Source organism: Mytilus edulis, chromosome 3 (assembly GCF_963676685.1).
Source record: "Mytilus edulis chromosome 3, xbMytEdul2.2, whole genome shotgun sequence".
In the NCBI taxonomy this organism is placed as follows: Eukaryota; Metazoa; Mollusca; class Bivalvia; order Mytilida; family Mytilidae; genus Mytilus; species Mytilus edulis.
In genome coordinates, this window is record NC_092346.1 from 96,089,928 (window position 1) to 96,114,364 (window position 24,437).

The following is a 24,437-nucleotide window of genomic DNA, read 5'->3' on the forward strand; positions in this document are numbered from 1 at the left end:
TGGTCCTGTTTTCAAATTTCAAATTCTACATTAAAGTCCAAAGGGTCCAAAATTAAACTAAGTTTGATTTTAACAAAAATTGAATTCTTGGGCCTCTTTGATATGCTGAATCTAAACATGTACTTAGATTTTTGATTATGGGCCCAGTTTTCAAGTTGGTCCAAATCAGGATCTAAAATTATTATATTAAGTATTGTGCAATAGCAAGTCTTTTCAATTGCACAGTATTGTGCAATGGCAAGAAATATCTAATTGCACAATATTGTGAAATAGCAAATTTTTTTTTAATTAGAGTTATCTTTCTTTGTCCAGAATAGTAAGCAAGAAATATCCTATTTGTGCAATAGCAAGAATTTTTTTTAATTGGAGTTATCTTTCTTTGTCCAGAATCAACTTAAATCTTTGTTATATACAATATACAATGTATATACACTTTTTACTACCAACTGATAAATTTAAATAATCTTTACCATTCAGTGATAACAAGCAGTTTTTTTACATCTTAATATTTTATGATGTATTTAAATGAGTAGTTATTGTTGCAAACTCCATTAGAAATTTGAATTGATATCAGTTTTGAAAAAGGGAAACGGGGATGTGAAAAAAAAGGGGGGGGGGTTAAATTTTTCTCATTTCAGATTTCATAAATAAAAAGAAAATTTCTTCAAACATTTTTTTGAGAGGATTAATATTCAACAGCATAGTGATTTGCTCAAAGGCAAAAAAAACCTTTTAAGTTCATTAGACCACATTCATTCTGTGTCAGAAACCTATGCTGTGTCAACTATTTAATTTTAGATTTAAAAAGTTTGAAGAAGAAATCTTTAATTGATTTGTAAAATCTTGGCATTTGTTTTGTGTAAAAAAAAACCATGTAATGTCAAAAATTTGATCACAATCCAAATTCAGAGCTGTATCATGCTTGAATGTTTTGTCCATACTTGCCCCAACTGTTCAGGGTTCGACCTCTGCGGTCGTATAAAGCTGCGCCCTGCGGAGCACCTGGTTTTGTACTTAAATTAATCTCTTAGTTTTCTTCTTTGAATTATTTCACATTTGTCATTTTGGGACCTTTTATAGCTGACTATGCGGTTTTGCACATTGTTGAAAGCAGTACAGTGACCTAGTTATAGTAGTTAATTTCTTTGTCATTTGGTCTCAATGATTTTTTGCTTTGGCTACAATCAAACCATGTCTTAATTTTTATATCAAAACAGGGGACTTATTTTGATAGATTACATTGTATTAGTATTATCTTGAACCTGTAACAGTGTCAGTTTTGGGGGGGATGATTCTCTTGGTTGGACCCTTTTTTGGACGATCAATGCATAAAAAAGGCAGATGGCTTACACGAGTATTCAAAACTTATTTTAACCAATCATATAAATATGCTAGAACTTCAACATTAAATTCCATATGAAATCAGCTTTTAAGCACTGTGTCATCACAGTGTGGTTTTTTGGTAATTATATTTGACTTAATCCATGTTATGCAGTTTTAAATTCACATTAAAATTACATGTTAAATTTGTCATATTGACTGAAGGGAATGTTTGTATGATATGCTTTGTATAATAGTTTGACAGATAGAGAAAAAAAATAAAATTAGATTGATAATGTTTTATCACTTTAATAAGTCTTTATTCATAGTGGTTGCAATGTCTTGTAGGATGTGGTTATCTCAATTTAAAAAAATGTCCTATTTACTATTATATAACTATATTATATGAAGGAACATACCTTTTACCGACTTTTTGATTTTTTTTTTAGAAAAGTGCAATTATGATGTAAGAAAAGTCCTATAAAAATGATATGCCATAGGGTAGATTTAAGGAATATTAATGAATCTGTAAAATTTGAGACACTTCTTTAGGCAAAAAAAAGTTGAATGAACTTCCTGTGTAAATTATTGCAGACAGGATTTCCCTGTCATAAATTTGACAAAATTCATATTTTATTTTAGTAATAAATTCTGTTTGTGGTTAAGAAGAGCTCACCTTTCCTGTTTAGTAATTATAAGTTTTGTCAAATGATACATGTAGTACAATAGTTCAGGATTGCTTTGCAATTTTTGTCCTACGTGGCTCCAGTTCCATGTACTTCTAACCTTTAAACTGATGGGAGCAGAGAGGAGTCATTTAGTTCTGTTTTAAGACATATTCAATGACGTTTTCCATAAAATCTTACATCTTAGGTTTCCTGAAATGTTTGTACCTTACAAGATTTGTTCTTTATTTTATCACAAATTTAGTCTGAATTTTGCATTTAACATTGATGATGTCCAAGACCACCCAGGGGGGTTGGTTCAATCCCCTTTAGACTTTGAAAACATGATTGAATTTGAATTATACATGTCATAAGTCCTTTATTGATACATGTAGTCAAAAGTATCAATGAAAAAATAAGGAAGCTTAAATGACAGTTCTATTGAATGAAAATACTAATCAGGAAATAACCTGTTTATATAACTCTGAGGTAATCTATAAAAAAGTGAAATTCTGAAATCATTCATTACAAAAGTACTAATTAATTTTCCTAAGTATATGTAGAACTGTTTTTTGACTGGTGAGCAAAGTAATCTATTTAGACCCTGTAGTATTATGCCCTACGTCTTATATTAGGCCAAACAAAAACATATGTGTGCTTACTGTATTCCTACCTACCCTAATTTTTATCCTCTACCCAAACATTTTTTTGGACCATTTTTGATTAAGCACTGTTAAAATCACAATGTTGCTCTTAATAGACTCAATGTACAAAAATATTAAATATAAAATTTTAAAAAATCCCTACCATACCAGTACCCTATTTTTTTTCAGCATGTGACAGTAAACACACATACTTTTTTGTTTGGCCTTATATGCGAGATATGACAGTAGCCCAACAAACTTTAAATTGAACATATTGAAATCACAGTGATTTATTACAATGAAAAGGAGACATCAGGACAGTGTTTCCTTGTGTCAAAAGTTTTCAATGATTAAATGACGTTGAATATTTTTTTCACCTCTCGTGGTCTATTGAACAATATTGTATATGATATATGTATTGTGTGGGATGACAATGAGGGGATGAAATGTTTGATCAATACAGAGCTATCATCTGGTGCCTTGCCGTCAAGTATAAGCTGATTAACCACCCTTTAATTACATGTATCATATCTGTTGATAAAGTTTAAATGTAAGCTATTGTTCGACAAAATGGTTTGTAATTGTGGACCATCTGATAACTACATAGAACATCAGAGCTGGTTGGTATTAATTAAAACTGTGGTTAGTCTGACTCAATATGATACCAGGTACAATCTTATGAATGAATTGTGATTCAGTGATTACAATCGGCACATCAAACTTTATAACCAAGTATGAAAGCCCTCAGACGGCATTGTTAAGTGGTAATGAAATGTGTTTTCAAACCAACATCTTTTTTATGGGTGAGCTAGTTTTAACAAATTTATGTTTTAAAATGTAGGTCAATGACACAATCAAGTTTGGAAAAATTTCACTGAAAACCATATTTGATTTATGAAATATCAAAATTTATAGAAATTAGATTGAGAAGTTGCATGTACATGTGAAGGATGTTTTAGCTGTGAAGTAATTATCCAGATAAATTAAAAAATGCACATTTAGATGCACACCATGGCATGGTGATATAAAAATGCAGGGATCTTTGCAATGCATGGACAGATTCAGGCTGGGATGCAGCAGGCATGCACCCACCCCCTTAACATTTGCAAAGTATGGGTTGTTTTAATATTTCGATAATTTTACCTCTTTAATTTTTATGTTAACATAATCCACCCACCCCCTTAACATTTCCAAAACATGGGTTGTTTTAATATTTCAATAATTTTACCTCTTCAATCTCCATGTTAACATAATCTAGTGCAGTGAAATAGAGTTATACTTTCTAGGATGGATAGGTTACTTAATTTCATTGTCTATTGTCCTTAAGGCATGATTATCTGTCAGATTTAACAAAAAATTCAGCAGGGCAGACGTGGACTCAAACAATATTCACATCAAAAGAGAAAAAAGATCTTTTTAGTTTTACACCTACAAAGCGTTATAAACAGGTAAAAAGAAGTGATAATAAAGTTAGCTCTGTTTTATATCAGTCTTCAGGGGAAACTGATCATTACAGACAGTGTCATAGTCCCAAAGTTGGTTAATGAATTCAAATCCTTCACTTATTGTAGTTTTAGGAAAAAACTAAGAACTTATAAAGAATAGAAAAACAACAAAAGTCATGTTTAAATTTATATATAAAGCCTATAATTTTCTGTTTGTGGTTTAGATATATCTTGTGTTATAAAGTAGGTTTTGAAACTATTTGATTTTTATTTCTTATCTTCTACTTTCAATATGATTTGTAAAGGATCCATGTAAAATGCAAAAGTAAACAGTAAAAATACTAAAATTGCAATATAACAATAATTTCATAGGGAAGGCTTTTTACAGTTGTGCTGGGTAAAGGTCAATTTATATACAAACACAATTTTGATTAGTCCCTATAGTTAACTTTAAGGATTTATTTATAGGAAATATTTTATGAATGGGTTGTTGACAAGGAAATCATGCATTTTATGTGTAAGTGGGAATCGGAAGAATAAGTTTTGCACATAATATTGTTTATTTGTAATATTTATATCATATGATTTGGTTAACACTAACAGGTCAAAAAGACTGAAGTGAATGAAAAATTCAGTAAATTAATACAAAGAAAAAGCAAAGTTAGAAATATGTGTATGATTTCTTACAGATCATTACCTTACACTGATACCTGATCCTTTCTGACTTACTTTCTTACAATTGTGTTATCAAAATTATAAAATAGAACTAGAAATATGATCAGCCATATTGTAATTATAGAAAAACAAGTTACTGTCACCTGGATAAGATAGTATATCTAGATGTCATAACTTGTACTTATTCTCAGGTATAGTGAAGTGTTGTAGTAGATCCTAAATCATATAGATACCATTAGGGGGAATCAGGTAGGTACATTCATCACACAGACAGCTGACCTCATTGTAGTCTTCTGCTCTGTATAAACCAGATTTCAATTAAGTCCTATGTAATTTACATAAGTAAAGAAATCCTCTAAAAACATCTTATGTTATTGATGGCATGTGGTAGTGAGTACCTTAGTCCCTCCTGAGTATTGTATTAACTATGTGTCTGATTCTTAATTTATCCTAATGAGCATGATGGATGGTGCAGTCACCAGATTAAAGTTCATTCCTGCTCTACAGTTCAAGACAGGTCACCATCATGAATAAGTTGACCAATAAAAGTGTTTCTTTTTCAATTCTGACTTAATCTTTATATTCTAGAAAAATTGCCTGATCTATAATTTTACTGATTTTGGATTTGCATCATGGGGTGGGGGGGGGGGGGGGGGGGGGGGTGCATGCTTAGCAGGAGATGCCTACACTTTCAACACAATAATAATACTGAAAAATAATACCAGAGAATATGCATGATATGTGAAGTTTTGACTAAATCCTTGTAGGAGTACATATATCAAAATTATTTTTCCTTAGTTTTAAAAAAATCCACGGAATTATTTAGTTTGAATTTTCTAGGTTAAAAAACATCTCATTTGATTATATTAAATAAATGATTATAATACAGTAAATATACAAATCAGATTGTCAAAGGTTATCGTATATTATGAGGCACCTTTTTCAAACCCCAGTATACCCTAATACATAAATCATGCCAAATTTGATATGTATAGTTAGTCAGCAAAATATTTTGATTTTCATTAAATGCAAATAAGCGTATTGAAAAGTCATATTGCATACAGAGTTTATTTGAGTTTACTTTGGGGGAGGTTGCCTAAATCATTTATAACAGAAAGGTTGTGTTTTCTATTCTTCATCGACCCGGGTGACTAACTCAGTCAATATAGATCACTTAGAGAAACAAACATTTCAAATGACATTAGAATAAATATCTTTTTGACAAAGTTGTCTATATACTGTAGTGTTTATTTAGTGGTCATTTGCATATTGTATATTACAGAAAATTTATAAACTTTGTACTGCAGAGTGTATGTCTAAAGAGATCTTTGGTGTAAAATCTGCGTACAAATTTAAAGTTTTGCTCTATAAAGTAAACTATAATGGTGACCTTTTATCATGTAACGTTTTATTCTTCAACATTTATGGGTTTTTATCCATTTACCATTATAAAGAATCATCCTTTTTTTTGCCAAATGATACACTTAGGACATGTATCATAGGGAGAGTGCATTACAATGGACTTATGTTTTAACCTCTGTAGATTTGTTTTTAAAATTTAAACATCATGTTGTTCCCCAACACAATAGAGGATGGGGACAAAGAAATACCAGGCATGTAGGCCTAAACTGTCTGTACATCCGTCTAGTTATGTAAGCTCCCTCAACCCTACATTTCTTGTCAGATTTAGAAAAATATGAAAGTCTATATCAGCAATGTCTCAGACACATCTGAAATTTTAAGTCCAGATCAACTTTTCTGAGGGTTTAAATGCCCTTGGAATAAAAATTCTATAAAAATTTGCTTCATACATATGTTGTAAGCACACTACAAGCCTACAAATTTCTGTGTTGGAATTTTATGAAATTAAGATCAATTAAAATAAAGTTACACTTAGCAATGTTTTGGACAATTTTAATATCAGCACCAATAAACCATTTTCATGAGAGTTTCCTACAGCTATGCTCTTTGAATTATAAATTATATGGAAAATTGCATAGTAAGCATTCTCACACGTAACATTACTTGTTTTAATGAATAAGTTTTAAAGAAAAAGTCTTATTGGAATAGTTACTTTTGGTAGATAACATTTTTGCACGGGAAGGGGACAGTTCTATTCTTTTATTTAAAACAAGTCTTATTTATTCAACTTGTTTCGTCTTTCAATGAATGACCTGAAGCACTTAATTCTTTTGATTATTTAAATTCATTTTTGATTAGTTAGCCATTTTGTTAGTGTTCTATGATGGACCAAACACTCAATTCTTAGAAGTTAATTTTGATCTATTTTGATCAGTTAGTCAATGATAGTTAGCTTTAAATAAATCTTTTAGAATACTCATCTATTGCTATCAAAACAAAACTTGGTTCTGGTCTAGAACATCACAGCAATTTAATCTGGTTTAAATTTCAAGAAGTTTGCTTTAGTCTGAAACCCTGAACTATAACTTAGACAAAATCAAAGTCATTACTGAAATATATACAATAAAACAAACAAACAAGAAAAAAAATGAGGGAAGATATTGTCATGATAAAGACTTTGATTTGTTCTGTCAATGTGTAACTAGTGAAGAGTTAAAAAAAGTCATTGAACAAGTTCAAAGGGATCTTGGATTAGGTAGACAAACTTCAAACACCTAAAAAGAATTACAAAGAAAGAATATTTAAATGTTTTAAGTTGATGAAATAGAAAACCACAAAATCTTATCTATGTCTAAAGTGGTAGCTCAGACTGAACAGGTGCCCTTGATGATAGACCGACTTGATGACTTTTAAATAGAGGGTGGAGATTTTAAGGGGACAAATGAAGTCCTTTTATATGATGAAAAACAGACAACATGACCAAAGTCCAAAAATATACTTGACAAAATGGGACAACAGTCTTCAAAGAAATTCTAATAGAAAACTAAAGATCAAGCGACATGTACACCATCAAAAAAGCTTAATGATCAGTGAGTCTGAAAAAAGTCTGATTTATTTGCTATTTTTACCTGAAACCAATTTCAGTAGTCTATGAATAAAAGGATATGTGAGGTATACATCACTAGGACAGCAATGCTACAACGCAAAAAAGGCAAAAAGGCAAACTCAACATAGTCTTCAGCAATAGAAGTGTGACCATGCATGGTTGACCATACTATGATAGTCATACATCTGACTATGCATGGTTGACCATACTATGATAGTCATACATCTGACTATGCATGGTTGACCATACTATGATAGTCATACATCTGACCATGCATGGTTGACCATACTATGATAGTCATACATCTGACCATGCATGGGTGAACATACTGTGATAGTCATACATCTGACCATGCATGGTTGACCATACTGTGATAGTCATACATCTGAACATGCATGGTTGACCATACTATGATAGTCATACATCTGACCATGCATGGGTGACCATACTATGATAGTCATACATCTGACCATGCATGGGTGAACATACTGAGATAGTCATACATCTGACCATGCATGGGTGACCATACTGTGATAGTCATACATCTGACCATGCATGGTTGACCATACTATGATAGTCATACATCTGACCATGCATGGGTGAACATACTGAGATAGTCATACATCTGACCATGCATGGTTGACCATACTGGGATAGTCATACATCTGACCATGCATGGGTGACCATACTATGATAGTCATACATCTGACCATGCATGGTTGACCATACCATGATAATCATACATCTGACCATGCATGGTTGACCATACTATGATATTCATACATCTGACCATGCATGGGTGACCATACTATGATAGTCATACATCTGACCATGCATGGTTGACCATACTATGATAGTCATACATCTGACCATGCATGGGTGAACATACTGAGATAGTCATACATCTGACCATGCATGGTTGACCATACTGGGATAGTCATACATCTGACCATGCATGGGTGACCATACTATGATAGTCATACATCTGACCATGCATGGGTGACCATACTATGATAGTCATACATCTGACCATGCATGGTTGACCATACTATGATATTCATACATCTGACCATGCATGGGTGACCATACTATGATAATCATACATCTGACCATGCATGGTTGACCATACCATGATAATCATACATCTGACCATGCATGGTTGACCATACCATGATAATCATACATCTGACCATGCATGGTTGACCATACTATGATATTCATACATCTGACCATGCATGGGTGACCATACTATGATAATCATACATCTGACCATGCATGGTTGACCATACTATGATAGTCATACATCTGACCATGCATGGGTGAACATACTGAGATAGTCATACATCTGACCATGCATGGTTGACCATACTGGGATAGTCATACATCTGACCATGCATGGGTGACCATACTATGATAGTCATACATCTGACCATGCATGGTTGACCATACTATGATATTCATACATCTGACCATGCATGGTTGACCATACCATGATATTCATACATCTGACCATGCATGGTTGACCATACCATGATAATCATACATCTGACCATGCATGGTTGACCATACCATGATATTCATACATCTGACCATGCATGTTACCATTGTTACCATTGTTCACCATTGTAACTACAATGAAACCATGGTTGGAATGTGCCGTACATTATGGTCAACTATCAGGTCACCATGGGTTTTCCTACCTTTGTGACCATGGTAGACCATAGTCATACATCTGACCATTGTTGGGTGTGTTTCACACTATGGTCAACTATATTTGTAGTTAGACACATGTCCCACTGTTACTTTCTCAGGACAAAATGTTTGTGTGTCTTAATAAAAAATAATTTGTGTAGAAATAAATTGCACTATATTTCTACTCGTCCATTGAAAAGGGATAAATTTGATAATTATATGTGGATAGATTGTGTACTAATTTATCCAACAATAACTCTTCTCCTCTTTCTTATTATCGTAGGTATGTTAATATGACAGGAAATATGAAAAAAGTTTTTAAGTTGCTGTATATATCTCGGCTGGTACTTATCTGGTGTCGATTCATTGGATAAGATAAACCACCTGATACCTTGATTTGGTGTCAAATTCACTGAATGTATACTCTAAATGGAAAATTATCAAGTGTACATAATAATGTTAATGGGGCATAGTAAAAAAATATTCTCATTTGGTAAATTACCTCAATTTCCCTACAGTGAATGCTTTTAAGTAGGAATAGATAAAGAATGATTATAAAGGTATATGAATACTAGGAAGCATGCCATCGATGTAATAGTGAATGTTGTTTATGATACCCATACCCACTTAAAAACTTGTATATTTAGTGCTTTACTGTGAGTAAGCATACTGTGTTTTAATGTTAAATGGTCATCTGATTGTCCGAATAATATCATATTATAGGCTGCATAACCCAGTATGACCACATGTTCAAAATCTAAACTGACATGTCAATCTAGTAAAAAGCAGGGTTTACTAACAGGCTCTAGTCCAAAATATGGAAGAAGGATGGTAGGTACCCTTTGACTTATAATATGTTACCTTCTTAATGTTCTTCTTATAAATATATTGATATTGAGAAAGATTCTTAACCAACAAGTTATTCTAGGGTCATAAATGACATTTGATGGCTGAGTGGTCTAGTACCTGGATAAAGAAGTTATTCTAAGGTGACACCAGTTAGATTTAATGAGAGTTGTCTACTTCTTGTAGTTACACAATTAATGTAAAGGCTTTCAGTTGCACCTAGAAACTGATGCAAATGTCTGCTGGTTGTTCAACTCTTGTCAAACGTTCATTCAAAGTTGTTTTTGATTATTAGTAATGGCTTAGTTATATATCTTACATTCTTATACATACCTAATAATCTGAATTAGAAAATAAATTTTGATTAAATCCTAATCTTTAATAATCTTGAAACTTAATCCTGGTCTTAGAAGTTGTATTTAAAGTATTTATCACTCATTAGTATATTAATTAACTTTTTAAGGCATGTATTTATAATGCTAAAATGACTTCTTTAAATCAATTCATCTGATTACAGACATTTTTAATTCAATTTTTATATCATAAGAAATTATTTTTTCCCAATTTATAAACTAATACCTCAATATTATGATATCAATCTAAAGATTTACTCTTTTAAATGGTATTATTACTAGATATAAGATAAAAGTCTCTGATTTCTGATACATATATCACAGAGTAAGATTTATATCTGTTAAACTTGTTACAAAAATTTAGTTTATACACTACATCAACTATACTATAGGCTAAATAATACACTGATCATAGACGGCAGACAAATCTAGTTTATACACTACGTCAACTATACTATAGGCTAAATAATACACTGGTCATAGACGGCAGACAAATCTAGTTTATAGACTACGTCAACTATACTATAGGCTAAATAATACACTGGTCATAGACGGCAAACAAATCTAGTTTATAGACTGCGTCAACTATACTATAGGCTAAATAATACACTGATCATAGACGGCAGACAAATCTAGTTTATAGACTACGTCAACTATACTATAGGCTAAATAATACACTGATCTAAGACGGCAGACAAATCTAGTTTATACACTACGTCAACTATACTATAGGCTAAATAATACACTGATCTAAGACGGCAGACAAATCTAGTTTATACACTACGTCAACTATACAATAGGCTAAATAATACACTGATCGTAGACGCAGGATTAAACAACAAACTTAGACAAATGGATACCCTTAAAACTTTTGTCAAATCTATTTTATAAACTTCAACAACTATTATAGGCTAAATAATACACTGATCATAGGACAACCAAAAACAACTACAAAATCTGACATAAAAACCAACCTTTTTCTCTTACTTAGTTATAATATATCTTGCATCAAGTAATCAGTAAAGAAAGATATTTGTTAACAGTGTTCAATGTTTATGTTTTGTTTTAATAATTGTCTAGAAACATTAATAAGATTTCATTGTCACTGGATGTTAAGTAAGTAGCAATCAATCAGCACAGTTTTACATCACGTTGGACAGAGCCTCATTCTGTCATTTGACTCCCAGATATAGAAAATACATGTGGTTATAAATCTGATAAGATTAAGTATCTAGAAACAAAACTTGTTTCAGTATCTGTATAAGTTAATCCAATCACCAGAAGTAAGAATCTGGCTAAATAACTTAAAATAAAGATTTGCCCTTTAGTTAAATTTTTCGATATTATTTTGATTTTGATGAAAATAATTCCTGTTAAGTAGGAAAATTATAAAGCCATGAGAATTCCACTCAAAAAAAAGTTTTTAACAAAAACCTTTGAAGTTGACTTGTTAACATTTTGCTGAAGGAAAATGTCTACTTAGGGAAAAATCAACAGTAAACCGCTTAAAATAACACATAGAAAAACTGTTAGTTCTTCCTTCAAGGTATGGGATTTTATTAAGATATTTGAAGGTTAATTCTAAGTTAAGATGAAATCTTGTTAGCTTTTTAGTTACAAATCTGACGAAGCATGCTTGGATTGTAGAAAAGGATATAAAAGAGCTTACTGGCCCTACAAATAAATTTGATTACTTTAATCTTATACATTTAAAACATAGCAAAGAGGGAAATAATAGTAGAAAAAAAGAAGACACTCATAGATTAAGGCCTTGCCCCTAAGGTCACCTACTGATATAAAAAAAAACCCTGTAAGACCCATGACCTCTCACATTTCAGCCACTGACACAGAAAACAAGAATAGAATATTTGTTTTTTTATTCATTTTAGGCAGTAAGTTTTCTCGTTTGAATTGTTTCAATTGTGATTTCAGGGCTTTTATAGCTGACTATGCATTATGGGCTTTGCTCATTGTTGAAGGCTGTACGGTAACCTATAGCTGTTAAATTCTGAGTCATATGGTCTCTTTAAAGGAAAGTGGTCTCATTGGCAATCATACCACATCTTCTTTTTATATAAATTAATTTTTGAATTTTTAGTAATGTTTTGGTCCTGTGAATTCAAATATATCTTATATAACAAGTGATCATGCATAATGGAATTCGTTTATTTTATCACAGGTAAGCAAAATGTTGCGCTGGTATACATATGACACTGCCCTAGAAAGAAGATAATAGTTAGTTCTGACAGTAGGTTGGGTTAGGTACAAGTTCAAATAAAATAGTTTTTTGTTGTCATTGAGTATAAGTATTTATACATTTCTACAGATTTTACAATCATGAATGGTTTGGTTTATAATCGGTAACCTTATGTCAACAAAGTTCTTCTTTACGATTTACCCCCTACTAAGACTTATAGGAAGTGCAAGGGTAATAATTACTGGGGGAAAGTCACATGGGTGTAGCTGTACACCTGTATATATAGGTATAGGTAATAATTACAGTTCTTCAGAGCACACCTGTGTATTGGATTATCACTTTTTCTTTTAAACTCCTTTTGTGTCAAAAAATAGTGTCTTCTGAAACCTACATTTATAGATATACAAAAGTAATCAAAACACATTTGATTGAATAAAGACTTTAAGCTATCATAGGGTCACAAAGATAAGAACACTCTTTCACAGTAGTTTTATTTTATGGATTTTTGCATTTTTAATGGGGATTTTAAATAGGGAAAAATAAAATTTATCTCTTTTACATTAAAATAAATATGGCTACCATATTTTAAGTTTGGAACATGTAAACCTTTATATTTCACTGTTGTAAATATCCCACTATCTAATTCTAGCTACTATGTATTGCAAGATAAACTGAACTTGGGACAGTTACTAAACATAGATTTACCTAGGCTAAACTTAAAATACAAACAATGATTTAGACCAGGCATCATCAGTCAAACAGAAGTTTTATTCAGTTTCACAAGAAGATGTTTTAAATATATTAGGGATTCATTGATACTTGTTGGGGGGCCAATATGTATAGATTTTGTCAGTATGCCGGGAAAAAACAAGTGAATATTATTACCCGATTTTGAAAAAAGGAGCACCTCTCTCCTTTCACTTCGTAAATTCACTCTATTTACCATACAGTCTGATTAAAATGAACGGTCTCAGCGCTACAGTTTTCTTATATGTCCTACGCGACTTTATCTGAAATCGGGAGCGCTGAGAGGTTTGATTTTAATCAGACTGATTACCATAAGAAAAAAATAATTCATATTACTAAGTAGATTGAAGCTAATTTAATGTGTTTTTAGTAATTTAAATACTTATAGGGAAGTGGAATGAATTTGTGCCATTCACACCAATATATATAAAGATACATGTTAACTTTAATAAAAACACATAAATGGAAGTTTTATAGGACTTGGTATAGTAGTGTAATTGATCGGTGATGTATATTGGAGATGAACAGTACTTATAGATATATATATATTTATGAACTGTAGAATATTGTACCTCTGTAAGATAGATGACACTGCATAATTTAGTCTTTATTATATACAGGATATATAGGTATAATCCCTGCTCACCCGAGTGTATAATTGCTATGTAATTGTTGACACCTTGAGGACAGTTTTATATTAACCAATTTTTTACTTGTCAGTGAGCAGGCCACGTCATCAAAGTTTGAACCTGAGTTTGTGGTTTTTCTGTCTGGATTTTTATACTGTTTCCAAATTTGCAGATTAATGATAATATAAAAATTGTCCAGTCAGATTACTTTGAGAAGATCAGATCAACAATATGTTATATCTGTTTTTAGAGCTGGATCATAATTCTAAAAAAAAACCTAAGACACCTGTGTACTTTTGTAAAACAATACCTGGGTGTGGGAAGACTTAAAGAATATTTAATGTTCAATTAATGTTCAACAAATAGTTATAAAGTTTGTCATACTATTTTTCATATTTTAGCTATTTAGAGTCCCTTAAGGGGTCTGTCTGTCTGTCTGTCTCCAGACTTTCATGCTGAAAGATATTGATTTGATATTTGGTGTATTTATCATGACAAGACACAGTTCAAGTTTGATTCTCATGATTTAAGCTTTTCTTCTTGTTCAGTTAAAGCCCTTTCCCTAGAATTTAATTTTTGATGAAATACTTATTAATTACTAGATTTCTGTTCAAAGGGAAATAACTCATTTTTTAGAAGATTTGTAAAAGATATTGTATCAAGATAAATGACATTTTGGATTTTTTTCCTATTCTTTAGTAAATTGTGTGAAGAATTTAGTAGTAGGTTTGTTTACTATTTTATGCAGTTAACATCATGACAAGTTAAAGATCAAGTTAGAATTTTGTTCCTTTACAAGAAATTTTTAACCGGTAAGGGACTCTGAATTGCCATACTCCTAGAATGTTTGTTTTTGGAAAATGACGCAGTCATTGTTCCATAACTGCCGACCTGATTTCTCTGCCTACCGCGCTTGGTTTCGTATTTACTAATTTCAATACAAACTGGAGGAATGTGCTTGTGTTATCATTATGCATGAGCACTGTGTAGTAATCAGCCAGGAACCAGTTTACAAACTAACTGGTTTCTGTTTGTATTCCACTACAGTCGAAGAAAGTGTTGTAGTTTGACAGGAACCAGTCCAGAATTTTGTAAACTACAAAACGTAATCGGTTATTATCATTCCGTTTTGGTGTTTCATACCGACTTATATGGTTTGAATAAGCTTAAGACCCTTCAAACATTAATGTGATAGGTATATTAAAGACTGTTTTACAAAAGGATGAAACTGTTTTGCTTTAAAAGTCGTACTATAGTGATATATGTTATGTACGGATTTCCACTCTCACCGGTTAATTTCTTCTTTTACACGTGCTTTTGAAACTTCCTGTTTAAACATCGCAAGTTTTAAAATTGTTTTTTGAGTGAATTAAACTTATTTTAACAATCACGAAGCGTTCGGGAATCATTTCAAGCAGTTTCTTCTTCTCTTTGATGATGGAAAATAGGCTTTCTCAAGAAAATACCGCAAACGATCGCAGAGGAATTTAAACGTACAAGTCAAGTCGGCACCTGGTTAAATTGGCATCTAGTCAAATCGGCACCTATTTGACGTCAATTCGGCTTCCAATAATATTTATTATAATATTTTCTATTCAATTAATTAATAACTGTTACCAAGTACATAGTGAATATTAGGTAAACAACGAGACCAAAGTGAATATGTTGTTGTGTATAAAAGTAAACAACGAAGCTATTGTTTTAACCATTAGACAATTATTAAAATTAAATGAAAAACTATGAGTCCCTTTCAATAAATCAAACTTTCATGCCAAATAATTAGCAAATTTAAGGTGGGTTTTTTTTCAGTAATGTTTAAACAGCATTAAACAAACAATCCTGTAAAAGACTTAACTGGTTAAATAATGCATAAAAATATCCAATAAGGCTATTTTATTTTTTTCTGGGACGCCTTCCTAAGACGTTCGTAGGAAGGCTTCCTAAGAAGGCGTCCCAGAAAAAAATTAACATAAGCCTTGTGGTCATAGGAAGGTGTCCCAGAATAAAATTTAAAAAGCCTTGCCAGACGTAATAATTATTTGGACTACTCATATATATCATTAAAAATACACCAAAAAATTCATGTAGTTGAGAAAAATAAATACATTCAAAATGTACATGAACATCCACAAAAGTGAAAGTTAGTATTAACTCTTTTTGCTTTAAAAATTTACAACTGCATGTAAGTATTGAATGCTTTCTTTTGTAAATTCATTGAGGTGTAAAAGCGTTGACCGAAGTACTTTTTGTATGAAGCGCGTAAGCGCTTCATTCTAAAAATGTGCACATGGTCAACGCTTTTGCAACCCTATGAGGTTACAAAAAGAAACATTCAATACTTATAATTACTTTTTTTAGCTAGGATCATGAAAACACGAATTTTATAACTTTTTTATTCAATTCATCTGTGCACTTTATTGTGGGACCACGTGTTATCATGAATGAAAAGTTTTATTGAGTGATGCAATTGCTTGAGGAATAACATGTGATGTGCAGTTAGCCAATCAGAATAAAGTATTATAATGAAACATATATCAAATGTAATTATAACAAAATACATTACGTTGTAAGAGTTATCTCCCCAAACACTGTTTTTCTTGTGGCCACCTCTCCTTCGTAACCGTAAAAGATTTTATTTTACCAAATTGCTCGTTACATATTTAGGATAAGAATATTCGTTTGAACCATAGCTCTATGGGGACTCCATATGAGAGTTATTCCCCCTTTTTCATTTGATTCAAGCGATATGCATTTTCAACTGGTAAACCATAACTGATAGAGACCTAGGGTCTTCATGAGGTCATTGGTACTAAAAATGAAAATGAGGTCAATGTCAAAGGTCAAGGTCATATTATAAATTTTGATTTTGGCTTATTTTCACTTCTTTTCAAATACTGTATGACATTTTGACAAATAATTTTTCATAAATTATTAGTTGCGACATGTCCTTACTTGTATATTTTGGTTGAAAGGCTGCGCATACAATAAAAGGGAGTTTTTGTCCATCTTACATTTAAAATTACGCGTCAAGTGGTAGTACTCATTAACCAAACATATTAAAGACCTAGGATATTTTGATTCAAGGTCCATGGTTTGTGACCTTGAAATTGAGGTCAAGGTCATATGTTAATAGGACGTCATAAAGCCATAGGAACTAACATTTTAAACTGATTTTTCATATTTCAATATAAAAATAGATCTTTTCTAGTGGAAAGACTTCAATTGTTCTCTGAACAATTTGTTTTTAATTTACATCATATTTTGTGGGAGAAGGGGGTTCAGACTATGTGGTATCAGGTCTGTTTGCGCCCAATACACTTTCGCACCTCGCACGTTCACACCCAAGGTCCGTTCGCACTCTACTCATTCGCGCCCAATTTTAATTCAAATTCAAGTTGAATAATTGGAAAATCATGATTGTTGTTTTAAATTGCTTTGGTGTAAATACTGAATGTATTTTTAGCTTGGTATGAGTAAAACATTGAAGATTTTAAAGGAAAAACACAAAAGATAATTGTTTTTAAGCCCTTTGATCTGAAACAACAAAACAATAAAATGTAGGAACCAAAATATAGCAATCCACTATTATAACCAAAACATGATAAAATTTATTCAACACACAGAAAAAAAATAGTCAGAATCTCACTTCATTATGAAAGAGGTCAATGAAACAAAGTATAGCAATACACTAACCAAAACATGATTAAGAGTTATTCAACGCTAAATAAAACGTTGACAAAATACCACTTTATTTAGAAACGATTATTATTATCTTTAACAATACGCTATCCAAAACATGATTAAGATTTATTCAACACAAAAAAAAAAATGCTGTCTCACTTTATTTTGAGACAATGACAACAATTATACTTATAAGAAAACACTTGCTTACAGAGTTATTAAACACAAAACCAATTAAGATTAGTTGCGAACATGTAGGGTGTGAAAGTGAAAGGGGGCGAACATGAGTTCGTGCAAACGTGAATGGGCGCGAACGGACCCGGATTCAGCCTATGTACCAGTGAGAAATATAGAAGCCTTTCTACGGTATTTATTTGTACAATTCAGGTAGTCTTGACCTATTCATTTGTCTTAAAAAAAAACCCAGCCAGTTGGCACCTTCACTTCACACACACACATATACGAATATCAATTATATGCTTACGAGACATGTTGCATTGTTAAACTAATTGCGGTATGTGAAAATCAAGACTTGCATAAAAACTATCCCAATATTAGAGACAGTGGCGTCATTTTTCTTCAGAGCTTTCAGCTCTTTGATTATCTAAAACTTCTTCTTTATTATAACAAATAAGGGTTAAGACCAAATTATTTTGGTTTGCCCAACCCCTATCCAAAGTTGGAGAGACAGAAGGTAGGTATGTAGACATTTATTTTTTTCTTAAAAAATAAACATGTTTAGCACAGACACATTATGTATGTTTCTGCCCCAAAAAGGAGTCTTTAATTAAGTTGTTGTAGATGGTTGCTGTCTGTAATATATATAGTTTTATTGTTTTGTCATTAACTACATTGGTGTCTTAGAAGAAGAGGGCCAAGAAGTAAAACTGAATTTAAATGTCAAATCAGATTTTAAGTTTAAGTAAATACTTATATTTTTTCAGGTTTTAAGTGACAAAATTATGCATTATTGTGCTTATAAAAGAGGGTAATTTGAATGATAAAGAGGTGTTATTTGTGAATTTAATGGCATCATTTGAAGGCATATTATGTTAATATTTAAACATTAACCTTGAATTTAAAATGCACAACCTGTAGTTAGTGTTAAATTCATATCTCTATTTCATACAGATCATTTTAACCAAAGCAAAGCAATACCTGTATTGAAATGCACCAATTTTTACCTAACAATGAAAATAAATTGAGGGGTCATACAAGTACGTGTAGTCTTGAAAAGTGTGAGGCCTGCTTATTTATAAAGAGTTTTTGCTTATTATTTAGCCGGCGGCTAAGTTCATCTCAGTACCTGTACATCAGCTTCTACATTTAAAGTTGCAACATACCTCAAGCTTGCCATCTTTGCAAATGCCTGTTCAAATTAACAGATTGCCCATGTTGAAAAGCATTTATCAAAAGAATAATTTTCCACTAAAAGTATTGTACTGGTTGAAGTCAGGAATGTATTAATGTACGAGGTTGTATATACCCTATCTACTTGTTATTGGAATGTATTTTCTCTCTTACATAATATTTTGTTACATCAACATTATGTAATAATAACCACTTTTTATTTTTCAGAGTGATGTTATCCTGGGAACAAGCACTGATAACCTATTGACCTTAGACCTACAAACCTACACAGCTTACAGTTTCAATCAGCCGTCCACTTCACTATGGTCTAGTACAGTATACACAGACAATGATATGTACATCAAAATACAAGTTGTAAGACTTCATTTAAACTCTGACCCTATTTGTCTTGATGTCCAATGAAGTTTTTTGGTCATGATTCTTTTTCTTCTAACAAACCTCAGCAGTTGTCAGTATTTATGCTTAGATTTGAACCAGATTTATTGTACAACAATTTTAAGTTTTAGATGTTTTCCAGATATTATACCTCCTCATGTTTTCCGAAATGAATTCACTAAAACATCTTTTTGATTTGTTCATTTAACAATCTGTATCTTAATCATAGAACAAGCTCCAAATAAACTTTAAACCATTTGTGAAAAATAAAGCAATACTGCTGAAATGCTAACTGTCATTCAGAAGAATTAGAAGTCAATTGTTTTGTTATTTTTTTTATATTGCATAGCAAGAACTTACTGTATGAAATAGTTAACAATTTTGTTTTCAGGGTGAAGATTCTGGTGGATATACAGATTACACTATAACAACAATCATCATTGGATTTATCATCATAGTGCTGCTGTCGAAACTCAGGAACTATAAATCAAAATTCAAGTTACAGATCACCACTACAGGTAAGTTATAGCAGTGAACCCTTGCCTTGCTGTCAAAAGTCTCTTTGTGCTGATACACACACATACACACACACACACACACACCAATCAATCAAACAGGTATAATTACTCATGTAGTGTTTGACTATACCATAACTCCCCCCCCCTTTTGCCAAACAAGTCTGCCTCAGCAACTAAACAACATTCTGCACATTGGAATGCATTATATCTACTGGTTTCTAACCTGTATCTTCTATGGTTAAGATAAGGAGGGTTTCAGAAAGTCGGGTTTTCTTTTAGACACTAAAAAACAATATTAAATCGACATAGAAACAGCTCCTATAAGCTGTATTGCTTTTGGAATAAAGTTTTATCATTATATAGATGACTATGATTCATGTAAAGGATGAAATTTGTTTAGGAGCTATTATATGTTTGGTCTACAAGAATTCCTGTGTTTATCACTATATAAATGTTCTTTTCAAACTTCCTTCAAGATAATTTTCAGATGGTCCATGGTAGATAACTCTACAACTCTGTTATTAAAAATAATTAGGTTAGATAGATTTTCATTTTGGCTTTTAAATATAAGATTAAGATGTTTTGTTATAAGTAAAAATCATTTTGTTTAGATGGAAGAAGAGTTTATTAGGAACTTAACTTAATCAAATCATATGAATTTTTTTTCTTGGGGACATGTATATGTGTAGATTTTGGGGAATTAAAAAAAAAGTTATTTGGGGTGATGGGGTTTGTTGAAACAGTTGAAGTTACCAGTATTGCCTTATTATCTTAATAAAAACATTATTTAAGTTATAATTTGTTTCTGCATTTATTTACTAGGAATTATTCAGTGTTTTCCCCCCCAATTATGAATGTAAGTTTCTACCTATAGTAAGGGGAATAACTCTATTTCTTTAAGTAATATTTTCTCTAACTTTTCTGTTCTGATTGTAATAACATTGCATAAATTATTAGAAAAGTTGATTTTATCTTTTATGAGTTCCTCTACAAGGATTATCAAGTGTTTATTAATTGAAATTCTTTCACACAGATAGTTCTTTAATATTGGGTCAGAGGTTGTATTCATCTGTTTTTCTCTCCAATGATGTTAACAATATAATTTCTGTCAATGGTATCTTTGGGATTTTAAGATTTTCAGAATATTTTTGAAAGGTAACACCTGCTTTGGTATGACTTAATTTGTTAGAGGGGAGTGTTTCTATACATATTTTTATGAGGGGTGTGACATGATGTCTATAACATATTTTTGACAGGGAATATTTGATTAAAAAAAAACTGAATTTGTGCAATTAAATAAATCTTATATATCACATGAAATTCATGGCAAACTGGTTTTATATCATATCATATACGTAGTATTTAATACATGGAGGTAAGGTAAGCTATTTTCCATTATATTAAACTTGTAAGTTTAATTAAAAATTAACTTGATAAAACTTCCTGTCCTTCAGCAATATATAAATTTTTCAGTAAATTTTTGTAATATATACAAAAAGGAAATTCATTCAAAGATGAAATGTGTCAGATTTACAGTAGTTTCTAGCAAGACCAATTTTCCTAGATTTTTTGGGGAGGGCTGTTGCATACCAACTTTTCTGGATTTTTTTGTGTGTAGGGGCATGTATACATATTTTCCTGGATTCTTGGGTAGAGCTGTTGGCTTCCAATTTTCCTTGATTTCTTGGTTAGAGGCATGGGACACCAGTTTTCCCGTATTTCTTGGCTATTCACATGGGATACCAATTTTCCTGAATTCCTGGGGTAGGGACATGGGATACTAGTTTTCCTGTATTTCTTGGCTGTTCACATGGGATGCCAATTTTCCTGAATTCCTGGGGTAGGGACATGGGATACTAGTTTTCCTGGATTTCTTGGTAAGAGGTGGGATACCTATTTCTTTGATTTCTTAGGTAAAGGTAACGACAAGTTGAGTAAGTAAGATGAAAGCTTATTATGAAATAAGATTCCCTTAAAGTATCAAATTTTTTTTTACATAAAAAAAACTGATTTCAACAAAACTAACCAAACCCACAGTAGAATTAAAACTTTAGGTTTAATTTCTGATCATAATATTATAAATAAAATCCTCTATCTGGGCTGAAATATTAACATAGTCCAATTGAGAGAATCGGTGCTGATTCATTGTTTTGACCAACACATTCAGACAAAGAGTAAACAGATACCAGTGTTAATATTTCTTTGGACTCGTTTGGTGGAAGGCTGATCTTGAAAAATAACACACTATGTTTTTTTAACATTCAAAATGAAATTAAATCGGAAGTTACAATTGTCAAAACTTTGTGGCCTTAAAATTAGTGAATAATTAATGATATAAGAATACAAAAGAATTGTTACATAGATTTTTAAAGCATAGATTGAACTAATAACACTTTTCTTGTTAGAATAATATAATTATGTAGAATTTGCTAGAGGGAAAGCATGGAACATTTTGATAATAAACAACTTAAAGTTTCATACTTAGATTTGGTCATTGAAAGAGAGAAACTGTTTCCAATGTTAGACAGTTCAAATAATGTAATAATATTTGTTTTTCAATTGGAAAATACAAAATGGCATAGAATTTAAAAAGATAGGGGGTCATGTTAATTCTAGGTGACCATTAGGATGTATGTTGACCTTTAGGATAAACGTCAATATGAGAAGATTTTGTATATATGTTAATAAAACAGCAACCAAGCAGCACTAAAAACCAGAGGACATTTAGAGGTCATCATACAGTGTTTAACTTTAGAAAGGTTTTAATACAACATAACATGCTGTTATAATCTTATATAATAAGGAGATGTGCTATGATTGCCCATGAAATAACTATCCACCAGAGAACAACTGATGCAGATATAAGCATCACCACCTTCTATAATGAGCAAACCCCATACCACATAGATAGCTATAATAGACCCTGACATGACAAAATGTAAAACAATTCAAGCATTTAAACCAACATATATGAGGCTCCCACAGGGTCGAGAGGTCGTTTTTAAGGGAAATGTACAGGTCGCAGGTCGTTTTTTCCTAACACAGATGATGGAAGTTGGTCGGAGGTCGTTTTTTCCAAATTTTAAAGGTCGCAGGTCGTTTTTAGAAGGCCCCCAGGTTGGAAGTCGCCTCTAAAAAGCCCAGAGGTCGCAGGTCGTTTTTGACCCTGCGGGAGCCTCATATATACTGGTACACATACACAAACAATATTGTCTCAATGGTACTTGTGCACATACAAACAAAATATTGAAATGAAATTTTTGCAGATGCAAAAATCACCATACTTTCTATAAAACCCACAAAACATTAAAACTGGAGAAAATAAAGCTATAACATGATATTTTATTGCTAAAGACAGTTAGACTAAGCCAAAAAGGTCAATGTTTTCATTAAAGATAAAACAAGTCAAATCAAATCAAATCAACTCATTTTATTAGTGTAAAATCCAAATATTGGATTGTTACCAAGACAAACATGACAATCATTACAAACATATAATATCTAAATTTAAACAACATTCATATTCGTATAAGACTATATATTTAAATGTTTTGGAGGAGGTGATACCTTGAAAGTACAAGTACAAACATTCATATTAATGCAATTGTTATAAAATATATCATTACAAATACTATAAGAAAATATAAAATGGTCATAATTTTTTTACATCCACTAGTTTTTCTTATCAGCTAGGCTGTTTCTTAATACATATAAATCATTAACTCCCTTGACAATAATTTTAGTTACGTCATACTCATTAAAAGTAAACATGAATACAAATTTTTCCTCATCAGACATTTTGGTGAAATCTGGAACTATATTCTCTACTTCTTGAAAGATTTTGCCTAAATTTTTCTAAAACTTTACATTTTAAAGTAAAATGATATTCATCTTCTACAAGTTGACATTTAGAATAGATAATTATTATGACTCAGATGAACTGCTGCAGTCATTATAGGAAAACTATTCCTTCATTGCTGTCTTGTGTATACACTGCTATGATTTAAGTGGCATCACAATTTATTTAAATAGCCTTGGAGAATTACAACAATTATAATTAATAAATTTGAAAAGAATTGCGTAATTTCATTATCAAATTGCTCAATATGGCCTGAAATAAGATACTATATAGTCAGTTTATGATGGCTGAAATGACAAAACCTTGTCCCCAGTGATTTCTGAAATAACATTCTATGAAAGTGTCATCCTATAATTATCAAGGCTGACTTGACACTTGTAGTGCTTGTTCACTCAAGTGGAAACGTAGTAAGTTTCATTAAATATTCTAAATAATCATTTTATTTGTCATAT

General features: G+C 31.5%; 1 protein-coding gene across 1 annotated transcript in view; it reads left to right on the top strand.

Annotated features, from left to right (window-relative positions):
• The window catches only part of LOC139517882 (uncharacterized), a 108,517-nt gene that overhangs the window by 10,347 nt on the left and 73,733 nt on the right, over positions 1-24,437 (top strand). The window contains exons 2-3 of the mRNA XM_071309369.1: positions 19,441-19,587; positions 20,000-20,126. Of these exons, the coding sequence (XP_071165470.1) occupies positions 19,441-19,587; positions 20,000-20,126 (274 nt within the window). The remainder of the gene's footprint in view (positions 1-19,440; positions 19,588-19,999; positions 20,127-24,437) is intronic.